This window comes from Chionomys nivalis, chromosome 20 (assembly GCF_950005125.1).
Source record: "Chionomys nivalis chromosome 20, mChiNiv1.1, whole genome shotgun sequence".
Classification (NCBI taxonomy): Eukaryota; Metazoa; Chordata; class Mammalia; order Rodentia; family Cricetidae; genus Chionomys; species Chionomys nivalis.
Genome location: NC_080105.1, coordinates 11,913,754 through 11,927,016, shown reverse-complemented (window position 1 = coordinate 11,927,016; position 13,263 = coordinate 11,913,754). Strand labels below are relative to the sequence as shown.

Below are 13,263 nucleotides of genomic sequence, written 5' to 3'. Positions count from 1 at the left end.
TGTTTGGGTCTGGACTAGGCAGCTATACTGTTGAGGTATCATGGGTGAAGCCTCTCTGTCATTTCTAGAAGGCAATCTCACAGATTTCCTGGTTCTCCATCTCTTAAAAATCTCTCTGCCCTACTTTCATTCATATTTTCTGAGCTCTAGGTGCAGGGGTTGTTTTGCAGATATATTAATTATCACTGGGCACCTATTCTCTGCATTTTGACTGGTCATGGTTATCTATAATTAACTCCATCTGCTGCTAAAAGAAGTTTCATTGATGAGGTGTAAGAGTTGCAGTTATCTGTGGGTTTAAGGACAGATACTTAGAAAGCAGCTAAGAATTATGCTGGTTTAGTAAAGTGGCTTTAACAGGTTCTTCTTCAAGATCCGTGACATTACTGGCCCTGGGTAGTTTGACTATGTTTCCAATATCAGGCATGATTTCCTGCCTGTTCGGCAGTCCCATCACACAGTCATCAATTTCTACTAAGATATGAGTGCCACTCATGTTCTCTTAAGGCTACCACGCTGAGTTGATCATTGCTGTGGTTCATAGGTGTCACAGCTGGCTAGGACTAACGGTCCTCCCCAGGAAGCTTGCTTTGCACCTTCCTGTTCTATGAAAGCCAGTCCCCAGGGAGGAAGATTTCAGATCAGATCCAACTCAGGCCCTCTGGGTCTGGTATCCAATATGCACAGCGTCTTCAGCAATAGGGACTTACCTTTAACCTCCAGGAGGCTACTAAGAGCAATGGCAATAGTCAACATTATTTTGGGAGTCTAATGCCTAGTGTTGGGGATTTTGTTAGTCTATGGTCTTGGGGAAGCACTGTCATCTTAGTTAGGGTTTCTATGGCTGTGATGAGATACCATGACCACAGAAACTCTTATAAAAGAAAACATTTAATTGTGGTGGTGGCTTACATTTTCAGAGGTTCAATTCATTATCATCATGGTGGGGAGAATGACAGCATGCAGACAGACATGGTGCTGGAGAATTCTATATCCTGTAGGCAACAGGAAGTGAACTAGTGCTGTGGGAGTTCCTTTAGCCAATAGCCTTTAATGTACCAGCCCACCTGGGCGTGGTCTCTTATGTTTTAAATGTGGCTGTAAAGTATGTGCTAGCTCTCTTGCTTTTGGCTCTCGCTTCCAGCTGCTAAACTCTGTTCCTGTTCTCCATTTGTGCAGAGGATTGTGATCTAGGACAGTGATCTGTGGGTCTCCTCTAAATAAATAACCTTTTATTATACATAATTATGAACTAGTGTGGAATTATTTTGTAGCTTATGTCATCAAACTGGGACACTGGGCATGGCCTGAGCATATATGAGACCTGAAAGCCCACCTCCACAGTGACACTCTTCCTCCAACAACATCACCCCTATTCCAACAAGGCCATACCTCCTAATAGTGACATTTCCTTTGAGGGGAGTCATTTTTTTCAAACTACCACAACACGATGACTCATACTTTTTAAGATTAAAAAAATTATTCTGATCAGTTTAAATTCTGGTCTGGAAATTGGTAGAAAAATACATATGTAAATAAGCAAAAACAGTCAGTATCTGTCTGTAAATAGTCAAACACATTCCGTTGTTGTGCAATACTCCCGTTGTTCACTGTAAATATGTATTACCCTCATTAGTTAATAAAGAACTGATTGGCCAAAGGCTAGGCAGGATTTGGGGGGCAGAGAGAATGCTGGGGAGAAGATGGGAGTCGGGGAGATGTGGATGATAGGATGAGCAGGATGGGAAGTAGGAAGATAAGGTAAATGAGCCTTGGGGCAGTGCAGAGATTAATAGAAATGGCCAAATTCAAGTTATAAGAGCTAGCTAAGGGCAAGTCTAAGCTATCAGCTGATCACTTATAATTAATAGTAAGTGGTTATTTGGGAACTAGCTGGCAGGACAGAAAGTCCACCCACATTCAGTCTTCTGCTTTAGTCCATTCTACAAAGTCCCAAGTAGAACATGGGCCTGCAAAACCATCACATAATTGGTTGTTCCTGGCATCATTGAGAAAATAAGCAACATCCTGAGGACCATAAAGGTGCCAGGAGCCAGGAGCACTGATATCGCAGCAGATACAACACATCACAGAGTGAGCATACTAACACAGTGAACTGTAGCTAACATCAGCTCAGTCATGGATGAAGGGTGCTAATGAAACTAAATTGAGTCCCAAAATATCCAAGGAATGTGGAAAGGCTTAGGCATTATCTCAGTCAATATTCTATTGCTGTGAAGAGACACCATGACTACGACCACACTTATCAAAGAAAACAATTAATTGGGACTGGCTTACAGTTTCAGAGGCTTAGTCACTGACTTCGTGGCAAGGAGCATGGTGACAGACAGGTAGTCATGGTGCTAGAGACACAGTAGCTGCGAGTTCTACATCTGATCCACAGGCGGCAGGAAAAGAGACACTCTGGCCTTGGAATGGGCTCTGTGAAACCTCAAAGTCCACCCACAGTGACACACTTTCTCCACACCTCTTAGTCCTTTCAAATAGTGCTACTCCCTGATGACCAAGGATTCAAGTCTATGTGTCTATGGGGGCCATCCTCATTCAAACCACCACATTCCACTCCCTGGTCCTCATAGGCCTGTAGCCATATCTTAACACAAAATGCATGTGGTCCAACTTCAAAAGTCTGCAAAATCTATCACAATCTCAACACTGCTTGAAAGTTCAAAGTTCAAACTCTCACTTTACTGAGACTCCAGCTTCGTTGTGCATTTGAGCCAAAGAGGGGAAAATAAGTCTCTTTGTTCTGCGCTTTTTGAATTCGCACACTAATTCACCACAAGTTTTGACCTCTTGTTTATAAATTATTCATTTGCAAGCCTGTATCTTTTTCATATTTCTATTAATGGCACTGACATAAAAACAATAAAGGAATTTAAAAGAAACTTTATTCAAAGCTTATTATGAATGTGATGCCTTTGGCCAGAGGCAGGAATTTCCCTTGTCTTGAATGACGTGTTCACTGTAGAGGTGGCACCAGAGGCTCTAGAATCACAGAACATAAAACAGTCTACAAAGTGACCAGGACAGCCAGGACTGTCACACAGAAAAACCCTGTCTCAAAAATAAATAAATAAATAAATAAATAAATAAATAAATAAATAAATAAAATTTACCCCAAAACCAAAAATAATAAAAATAAAAATAAACCAGTTGTTGAAAAATACATTTTCCAGCTCAGGTACATTGTGAGGGCACCAGTTACCTGGGCTGGGAAACCTCTTCTGTAATGTCCAGATGTTGTATCATTCTTAGCTTTAAGATTAGTGGAGCCTTGAGTCTTCAAGGCTTAATGAGCCCATCTAACAAGATTATCTGCGATAAGAATGGTAGGCAGATGCCAGTACTGCGGCAGGTATCTAATAAAGCCCTAAATAACCCTGGTTCTCAGCCTACGTCCCAGCTCTCCACAATCAGATTCTACTCACCCAAGCGTATGGGGTTTGCAGAATCCTTAATGTAAACAAAGCTTCATTCAAGAACTGTAGTTCACTGTTGAAATGTATATATTCATATTTAAATATCTGTATTTTTCAGTTATACAAGTATATGCCAATTTCTTTTGTTTAAAAAAAAATTAAGTCAGGACAGGTAGACGTCCAGCCCTTGGGAGATGGAAGTCGAGGATTAGGAGTTGAAGGTCATCCTCGGGTGCAAAGTTCAAGGCCAGTTTGGGCTATGAAAGAATGTGTCTCAAAAAAAAAAAAAAAGAAAGAAAGAAAAGAAAAAAAGAAAGAAACAATTCAGCCATCTTTGACTCTTTTATCTCCTGCTTTTATGTGGCAATTGGTGACAACAATTAATAGAAACTATATATACTATAGCACTCACGTTGAAAACTCACTTCCGGGACTCTCTTCCAATTCAGAAAAGGAATAGTGCCTTGTCAACATAACAGGGAGACAAACTTTTTCTAGGGCTCAAAAGCAAAACAAGGTCGGGGTTTCATTAAAGTGTCACCGATTTATACTGCAGGTATTTTTTCGTTGGTCAAACGTTTGACCAAAGATTTTAACACTTGCTGGGCGGTTCGGTCGCACTGCCGAGGGTTTTCTAAATGCTAATTGTTCAGTATTGGAGAAAAATAACAGATTCAGGATTCAGGGGAAACAAACAGAGCAGAGGCGGGGGCGACTACCGGACTTCAACAAAGCTCAAAAGCAACAGGCAAGCCTAGGTTTTCACGTCTGCAGGAGTGGGGACCTTCGGGCAACGCAGAGCCGAGCACTCCGTCGTGCTTTCTCTCCAGCTGCACCCCAGCCCGGGGCACCAACTCGGGGCACCAGTTCGTGATTCTCAGGGACACTCGGAACCGTGCGCACTCGCGGGTCCCGCACCGGCAGACCCGCGCTTAGGGTCCTAGGCGAACGCTAGAACGTGGAGCCCGGATCGCGGGTTCTGGCGCACCGGATGCCAATCCGAGGGCTGTAAATCCACTTCTCCTGAGTTTCCAGTGGACTCCGAAGAGGCGCTGCGCCACGTGGTTGGCTGGCCTCCGGGCATGCGCAGTGGTCGCCCGCGGGGTGGAGGGGCGGCGAGGGGCGGCGAGGGGCGGGTGCTGGTGGCGCCGTGGGAGTCCCCGCCGGAAGCACTTGTCGCCGGGTGATGTCGGCCCAGGGCGATTGTGAGTTCCTGGTGCAGCGAGCCCGAGAGCTGGTGCCCCAGGACCTGTGGGCAGCCAAGGCATGGCTTATCACGGCCCGCAGCCTCTACCCGGCCGACTTCAACATCCAGGTGAGGCAAGCGCGGCGGTGAGCACGCGCGGAACGGAGCGTTTAGCCGAGCTGGGCGGCCCTGGGTGCAGATCACGGCCAGACTCCCTCCCCACACTGCATAGTCGACCAGTCTTGTCCCCAGCGCCTGCTAAGGCGGAGACCACACTCTGGATGAGGGCCCAGGCCACTCATTCATTGATCATGGTGGCAGCCATCTGTTCAGTGCCTGCTGCACGGAAACGTTATCCCAGTCGATCCCAGAAACCCCGCGGATGGAGTGAACCCTGAGCCCCAGTCCGGAGCTCGGGGCCACCACGGGATGTTTTGTGCTCAGGCTGTCCTTTCCCTTGGGGGTGTTTTGGGTGAAGGCCCAACCCTGAGCGGCGCTGCAGGTGGGCTGGAGCTGGGCCAGCTACTGCGGTGGAAGGTGGTTGTGACCCTGTGTGCCTTGTTTCAGTATGAGATGTACACCATCGAGCGGAATGCAGAGAGGACTGCCACTGCGGGGAGGTTGCTGTATGACATGTGAGTTAATTATCTGGGATCCTTCCAGGACCTTTTGTGGACACCCTAAGGAGGCTCTTCAGATATCAACAACTGATAGAAGATGGGACCCTGCATCCCTGGTACCCAGAACTCAGGCCGTCTTAATTGCCAACACGCCTGCTGCAGAGATGGCTTATTTTTGTATTTTAGTCCCCAAATTTGTATCCCGTGGTTTATGTAAGAAACCAGCATTGATAGAATGAAATGTGAAAATCCCGTCTAAAGAAGGTTTAAGTTTTGTGTGTATCTGTGCATCTCTATGGAAACACATAAATACGTTGGGGAGCTGACAGTGAGGGCACCCTACTCTCACTCTGAAGCTTGCTTTCATCACCCACCATGTCTACTTTATAGAGATGCTTGTTCTTCTTCTTTTCCATATAGCGCTTCTCAGCCTCTCCTTTCTTGGTGCACATTTCCAGTTATTTTAAACTATGTCTGGAATGTCAGCGCTGCCCTGTCCATATTTTGGTGTCTCTAATTTGTAGCTAAATGGTATGTGCATTTCACACCTATCGAGTTGTTCTCTGCAAAGGGTATCCTAAATATCCATTTCCACAAATGATATATAAGATTGTCAGTTTTCCACACTCCCAGCAACCTTTAAATGGTTGTCTTTATCCCCTTTTTTCTTTCTTTTCTCCACCCTTCCCCCTTTTTCTTCATTTCTTTCTTTCCCTTGAGACAGAAGAATCTTACTTCATTGGCCAGGGTGGTTTTGAACCCAAAAGACTCACATGCTCCTCCTATCTTAGCCTCCTTGTAGCTGGGACACAGGCTGTACCACAACTGCCCCATGTCATGGGGAAAATCATACCTTGCTATTTTGTTTCTTAAGTTTGTGCCCCTGATGCTACCAAAAATGTGGAGTATCACTGCCACTCTTTGTTTATTTGTGATCAGTGATTTGCCTTTTTTTTTTTTTTTTTTTTGATAGAGTATCACTTTTTCTATTGCTGTGACTGATAGAAAGGAAGGGTATCTTCTGACTCGGGGTTTGAAGATACAGTCCATCTTGGCGGGACCACTTGGCAAAAGGATCAGGGTAGCTGGTCACTTGTTCATGCAAAAGATGAATAAGGGTTTTCAGATTGCTTTTGTTTTCTCTTTGTTTCTGAGAGCAGGTCTCATGAATCCCAGATTGCCATGGGTTCAGATTCATTAAGCGTAGCTGAAGACAACCTTGAATCTGATCCTCTTGCCTTTACCTCTCAAGTTATAAGCACTCACTACCACATCTGGCTTATGGGGCACAGGGATGGAACCCCAGGCTTTGTACATGATAAGCAAGCACTCTGCCAACAACTGAGCTGCATCTGCAGTCCCCCGTTCCTAGAAACATCTAGAGACTCTATGAGGATTCTCAGTTATTTTAACTAATAGGCTATTTTGTGCATTTATCGTGGCATATTCTGATGTATATAAACATTTGCCTAAAGAAAAGAGGTTTTCTCTAAATGCTGGTTTTTTACTTTGTTGAATCTGGTATCTTACTTTGGTGTGTTCATTTTAAAAATAGATTTGTGAATTTCCCAGAACAGCCGGTGGTGTGGAGAGAAATCAGTATCATAACGTCAGCACTGAGGAATGATTCGCAGGATACGCAAACCCAGTTTTTAAGGAGTGAGTAACAGTAATGCCCACTTCTGGGATACCGCGTCTGTCAGAGGCGTCTCAGTCACACCTGTCATAGTGGTGCCCACATTACGGTTTATTCTAGACAGTGAACGTCTGCGGTGACGTCACTGGGTCACTTCAGAATTTATGTAGAACACTTACTTAAGTGTTCCTATGGCATGACAGTCTGTCAATGAAATCAGGAGATTGTATTTTGGACACATTTTACAATAACCAGAAAGCACCTATAGATAAACCCAATCTTCACAAAATAGGAGAAAAACTTTGAACTTCCAGGTTGGTTGCTATACCCAACCAAAGACTAGTAATTCTAGATAATTAGCAAGCAGATGGTTTCAGTCATTTCAACTTCAGCAAGTTCCTGCCTTTCTCCTAGTGTAGCTAGGTCTGTGGTGATGAATCACTCAGGTCATGCCTGCCCTCTGGACCATCAGGCCTCCAAATGTTTCATGATTTCAAACCGCTTGTGCCAAGTACTCTAGAGTCCAGAAGTCTGCTACTGTGCAGATGAATTCCAAGTGTTTACAGTTTTATGAATGGAAAAGAATACCTTACTTACTTCTTTCAGGTCAACATTTTTCTTTGTGGGGAAATACAAAACTTCAGAGGTGAAATCTTGTTTGCAGGCTTGTTTGAAACTCTTCCGGGTCGGGTCCAGTGTGAAATGTTGCTAAAGGTGACAGAGCAATGCTTCAACACATTGGAACGGTCAGAGATGCTGCTGCTGCTGCTGAGGCGCTTCCCTGAGACCGTGGTGCAGCATGGGGTAGGGCTGACTCCTTGCTTTCCTTTAAGAGAGGACTACAGTTGCTTATCACTCGATTCCCTGGTATTCATTACACATCTCCAGATATCTTCTCATCAACCTAAGGTTATAGTCCCCCAAATTTGACGGTGTTATTCAGTAGAAAGTTGCCTGTTTCCATCGTGTTTGACAATGTGTTTGAATTTAAGGGCTCGCCACCAAGCTGAGCAATCTGAATCCCATCCCTAGGTCCCACATGACAGAAGAAGGAAATGGATCACAGCAAACTGTCCTCTGATCTCCATTTGAGTGCCATGGCATATTCTTCTCCCCCATAAATAAACCAAAATCTCTTTAAGGGCCGCCACTCGCTGCATCTGGCCTATTCTACAGTGAGCTCATTTTAACTAATTTATCTACATGGACAATGCTCGTCTTTAAAGGTGAGCTATGCAGTCATGCAGCCCTTAAAGAGATTTTGTTCAATGAAGGACTGTGTACATGGTAGTGGTCCTATGAGGTTGTATTGTGGAGCGACAACATGGTATATATTCTGTGTGACATTCCTACTGATGCTTCAGTCCCTATTGTAAGCCATGCATGACAGGCATTCTGAGGTCTTCAGTGGATATGATTTGGGGGACACAATTTCGATCTTATATTCTTTGCTGGTTGCGGTGCCATTTTACTCTGTTTGTCCTGTGATCTTTTATGCTGTCCCAACAAGACTACAGTGTTGCAAAGAGAATAAAATGAATGTGTGCGTGGATTGGTAGACTTTGCAGTGCCGGGACACGAGTGAGGGGAAGGTGGCCGTAAAACTCAGACGTTTTTGCCCAACTGTAAGATTATCTACTGGGGTCTCTTGAGAGTAGCTGTTGTCATTCTTGTACTTCTTGACAGAGAGTAAAGTTGGTTTCCAGTGTCATAGAAAATCTGTCCAGCTGTCATCCTTTGTGCTGTCCTCCACTCTCGCGCTGGACTTTCTGTAGACACTTTGTTAGCCCTCTACCTTTGCCTGTTCAGAGGCGCGTGAGACGCGTGGAACAGGGAGTCAGTGAACTTGATCCGTGCAATGTCGCTGATGTGCTCTGACGTTTCTAGTCTTTAAAGTAGAATTGTTTCTTTCTTTGAGAAATATGTGACAAATAACAGAATCTGTTTCTTCCTGTGATTCTGACATCTTGCACTGTGCACATGATTTTTGTCTTTAAACAGGTCGGCCTTGGGGAGGCGCTGCTCGAAGCTGAGACCGTTGAAGAACAGGGGTCTCCCGTTAACTGCTTTCGAAAGCTATTTGGTGAGAAGCGCTGTATTTTGTATTATTTAATTGGGGTAAGTAGAATACCTGGGATTGTCATTTCTGAGGCAAGGTTACTTGTACAAAGCAAAGGCGCTCTTTATATTATGAAATTTAATCTTGCTTTTACCTGCAAAGCATTTAAAAGAAAAACCTCTTGTGTGTTCGTTAGTATTTGCTATCTCTGCTAGAATGTGTGTAGCATGTGTGTGCATATGAAGCACAGTCATAGCCACAGACCCTCCCGGGGCCAGCAGACCTCTGGCCATGGTGTCAGACCCACGGGCATATGTTCTCTCGGCCTCCCTCCACTGACGTCCTTCGGTACAGCTCGTTTAAGCAGTTGTGCCAGGGTGATTCCCCCTATATATTTTAGATGCTGTGTTCAGTGAACTGGAAAATGAGTTAGTTTCTGTTCGAACCCTAGTACAAACAACCTGAATAGTTTGTTTTCTCCTTGCAATAGTTTGTGATGTCCTTCCTCTAATAATTAACAACCATGATGTTCGATTGCCTGCCAATTTGTTATATAAATACTTGAACAAAGCGGCCGAATTCTACATCAACTATGTCACTCGATCCACACAGCTGGAAAATCCGCATCAAGGTGAGTGGAGCATCCTACACCTGCTCAGACTTGGTTTGCTAAAGTCCCTCAGAAGTCCCTCTCTGAATGTGTGTTAGTTTGATAGTTTTCCTAAAAGAAGTATGTAATTATTTCTGTAATCAATTCTACCCCTTGATTGAAATAGTATGGTTCGTAACATCACACGGGTACCTTGAGCGCCACCTGAGTGCCATAGCTCAAAAGCCACTTCCGTTACCAGCCAGCAGTCTTGGATCCTGGAGCCAAACAAGCACAGTCGTCTCACATGTGCTGTTAGCAGTTTTACTGTATGAACATCATAGGTACAAGCTGGGTGGTAGAGCCCTCTCTGTGATGTAGCCTAGAGCTCATGATCATAGCTGATTTCCTTGGACTGCCAGCCTTAGCTTAGGCTTGTTTCTAACTAACTCTTATAGCTTAAATTAACCCATTTCTATTAAACCGTGTGCTGTCACATGGCTCATGGCTTTTACCTCTCCTCCTGCATGCCCTGCTTCCTCTCCATCTCCTCTGGTGTCTCTTCTGCACCAAAATTTATCTCCTCTTCTTTTCTCTCTGCCCAGAAGTCCTGCCTAGTTATTGGTCATTCAGCTGTTTATTAAAGCAATCAGAAGGTGCCTTGGCAAAGACACATCTTCACAATGTAAAGAAATATTCCACAACATTTCCCCATTTTGTTTAAATAAAATGGAAAGGAAAGATTTTAACTTTAACACAGTAAAGCTGTATACAGTAAGAACAATTATCAGTTATTGTCTAAATAAAAAGTCTAAAGTAAAACTATATACATTAAGAACAATTTTCAAGTAAGAATTACATTTACAATGTCCAGTCTATGTGCATTTGGAAAATCTGGAGAAAGTACTGTATTATCTAGCTTATCTTAGTCCAAAGTTTTATAACTAAATCATTTTTTATTGTAGCTTGTATTACCAACGTCAAAATAATCTTTTTAGAATGTAAACCATTTTCATAGATAAACAAAAACAAGCTTTTATGTCTCTCAGATATCTACATTTTACATCGCTTTTGTAAGTTTCTTTTCTGAATTTGGTGACAAAACTGAAGCTATGACTATCTCATCTTTAGCTCCATCAGAGACCCAAGAAGGATAAAATATTACTTCAGTAAGTAGGAAATGGAGAGCAAACAGATTCCAAAACTAAGAAGTGACAGAGACATATGGCTGCCTGGACAGTCACCCCAAGGTTCCTCCGTAACACTGGGGCATCCATCTTCTGCCTGCAGTTCTAAAATACATGACACACTTTTCTGTGAACAGGAATTTTGAAGGACTGCTATACCTTGTCTTGACAAAGTTTGGCAGTCACTTTTATTTATTTATTTATTTATTTAAGATTTCTGCCTCCTCCCCGCCACTGCCTCCCATTTCCCTCCCCATCCCCCAATCAAGTCCCCCTCCCTCGTCAGCCCTAAGAGCAATCAGGGTTCCCTGCCCTGTGGAAAGTCCAAGGACCCCCAAACCTCCATCCGGGTCTATTAAGGTGAGCATCCAAACTGCCTAGGCTCCCACCAAGCCAGTACAAGCAGTAGGATCAAAAACCCACTGCCACTGTTCTTGAGATCTCAGTAGTCCTCATTGTCCACTATGTTCAGCGAGTCCAGTTTTATCCCATGCTTTATCAGACCCAGGCCAGCTGGCCTTGGTGAGTTCCCAATAGAATATCCCCATTGTCTCAGTGTGTGCATGCACCCCTCACGGTCCTGAGTTCCTTGCTCATGCTCTCTCTCCTTCTCCTGATTTGGGCCTTGAGATTTCTGTCCAGTGCTCCAATGTGGGTCTCTGCCTCTGTCTCCTTTCATCGCCTGATGAAGGTTAATATTCAGGAGGATGCCTATATGTTTTTATTTGGGTTCACCTTCTTATTTAGTTTCTCTAGGATCACGAATTATAGGCTCAATGTCCTTTATTTATGGCTAGAAACCAAATATGAATGAGTACATCCCATGTTCCTCTTTTTGGGTCTGGCTTACCTCACTCAGGATAGTGTTTGCTATTTCCATCCATTTGCATGCAAAATTCAAGAAGTCATTGTTTTTTACTGCTGAGTAGTACTCTAATATGTATATATTCCATACTTTCTTCATCCATTCTGACTATTACAAATAATGCTGCTATGAACATAGTTGAGCATATACTTTTGTTGTATGATAGGGCATCTCTTGGGTATATTCCCAAGAGTGGTATTGCTGGGTCCAGGGATAGGTTGATCCCGAATTTCCTGAGAAACCGCCACACTGCTTTCCAAAGTGGTTGCACAAGTTTGCATTCCCACCAGCAATGGATGAGTGTACCCCTTTCTCCACAACCTCTCCAGCAAGGGCTATCATTGGTGTTTTTGATTTTAGCCATTCTGACAGGTGTAAGATGGTATCTTAAAGTTGTCTTAATTTGCATTTCCCTGATCGCTAAGGAGGTTGAGCATGACCTTAAGTGTCTTTTGGCCATTTGAACTTCTTCTGTTGAGAATTCTCTGCTCAGCTCAGTGACCCATTTTATAATTGGGTTGATTAGCCTTTTACGGTCTAGTTTCTTGAGTTCTTTATATATTTTGGAGATCAGACCTTTGTCAGTTGCGGGGTTGGTGAAGATCTTCTCCCAGTCAGTGGGTTGCCTTTTTGTCTTAGTGACAACAGTGTCCTTTGTCTTTGAGCTTCTCAGTCTCAGGAGTCACTTTCTTTTGTGTCCTGCTTGTCCAATTTGGACAGCGTTTTGTCAGGAGTTGAGGCAAGGGCAGTTTCTTTGCCCCGTGGCTAACCTTGCCACAAATGCAAGCAAACTCTATAAGGAGGTTTTCCTATGTCCATAATTCCTTTATGAAGTAGATTGGTACTGCCAGGAGCAGACATGTCTCGTTATCATGAGAAGCCTCAGGTTATTGAAAACATTTTAAATTGCACATTTTTTAGGTCTTTTAAGTATTTAAAGACCATCTATGTATTTAAAATATATCTCTGGTAGACCTTAAAAACATACCTAGCGAGCTCTTAAGGTCCAAATGAGGAGCAGAAGGAGGGAGAACATGAGCAAGGAAATCAGGACCACGAGGCATGCACCCACCCACTGTGACAGTGGAACTGATCTATTGGGAGCTCTCCAAGGCCAGCTGGACTGGGACTGAATAAGCATGGGTTGAAACTGGACTCTCTGAGCATGGCGGTCAATGAAGGCTAATGAGAAGCCAAGGACAATGGCACTAGGTTTCGATCCTAATACATGAACTGGCTTTGTGGGAGCTTAGCCTGTTTGGAGGCTCACCTTCCTGGACCTAGATAGAAGTGGGAGGACCTTGGTCTTCCCGCAGGGCAGGGAATTTGGACTGCTCTTCAGTATCGAGAGGGAGGGGGAATGGACTGGGGGGAGGAGAAGAGGAGTGGGGATGGGGGAGGGGAGCGGGGGGAGTGGGTAATATGTGGGAGGAGGGGGAGGGAAATGGGAAACGGGGAGCAGTTGGAAATTTTAATTAAAAAAGAATAAAAAAAATGAGAAAAAAAATCATACCTAGCATTGCTACAAGTTTGATTGTTACAGATGACTATTAACCTGTATTTCTTTATTATCCTAAATAGCTTTTAAGGACTAAAATTTTATATTGCCATTTTAAATGAGCCGCATAGGTATAGTACCTTATATAGAATAGAAACATTCTATTCTATGAATGTTTTC

General features: G+C 43.7%; 1 protein-coding gene across 6 annotated transcripts in view; it reads left to right on the top strand.

Moving 5' to 3' along the window:
• The first annotated feature begins 4,575 nt into the window (after window positions 1-4,575).
• The window catches only part of Ints10 (integrator complex subunit 10), a 31,064-nt gene continuing 22,376 nt past the window's right edge, over window positions 4,576-13,263 (top strand). For 3 of the 6 annotated variants that reach the window (XM_057753024.1, XM_057753022.1, XM_057753028.1), the window contains exons 1-6: window positions 4,576-4,758; window positions 5,197-5,264; window positions 6,805-6,908; window positions 7,550-7,689; window positions 8,887-8,968; window positions 9,435-9,575. In XM_057753024.1, coding sequence (XP_057609007.1) covers window positions 4,630-4,758; window positions 5,197-5,264; window positions 6,805-6,908; window positions 7,550-7,689; window positions 8,887-8,968; window positions 9,435-9,575 — 664 coding nt within the window. In that variant the 5' untranslated portion in view covers window positions 4,576-4,629. Of the gene's footprint in view, window positions 4,759-5,196; window positions 5,265-6,804; window positions 6,909-7,549; window positions 7,690-8,886; window positions 8,969-9,434; window positions 9,576-13,263 lie in introns of those variants that run through there. The other 3 variants (XM_057753026.1, XM_057753025.1, XM_057753027.1) reach the window with 3 other exon arrangements.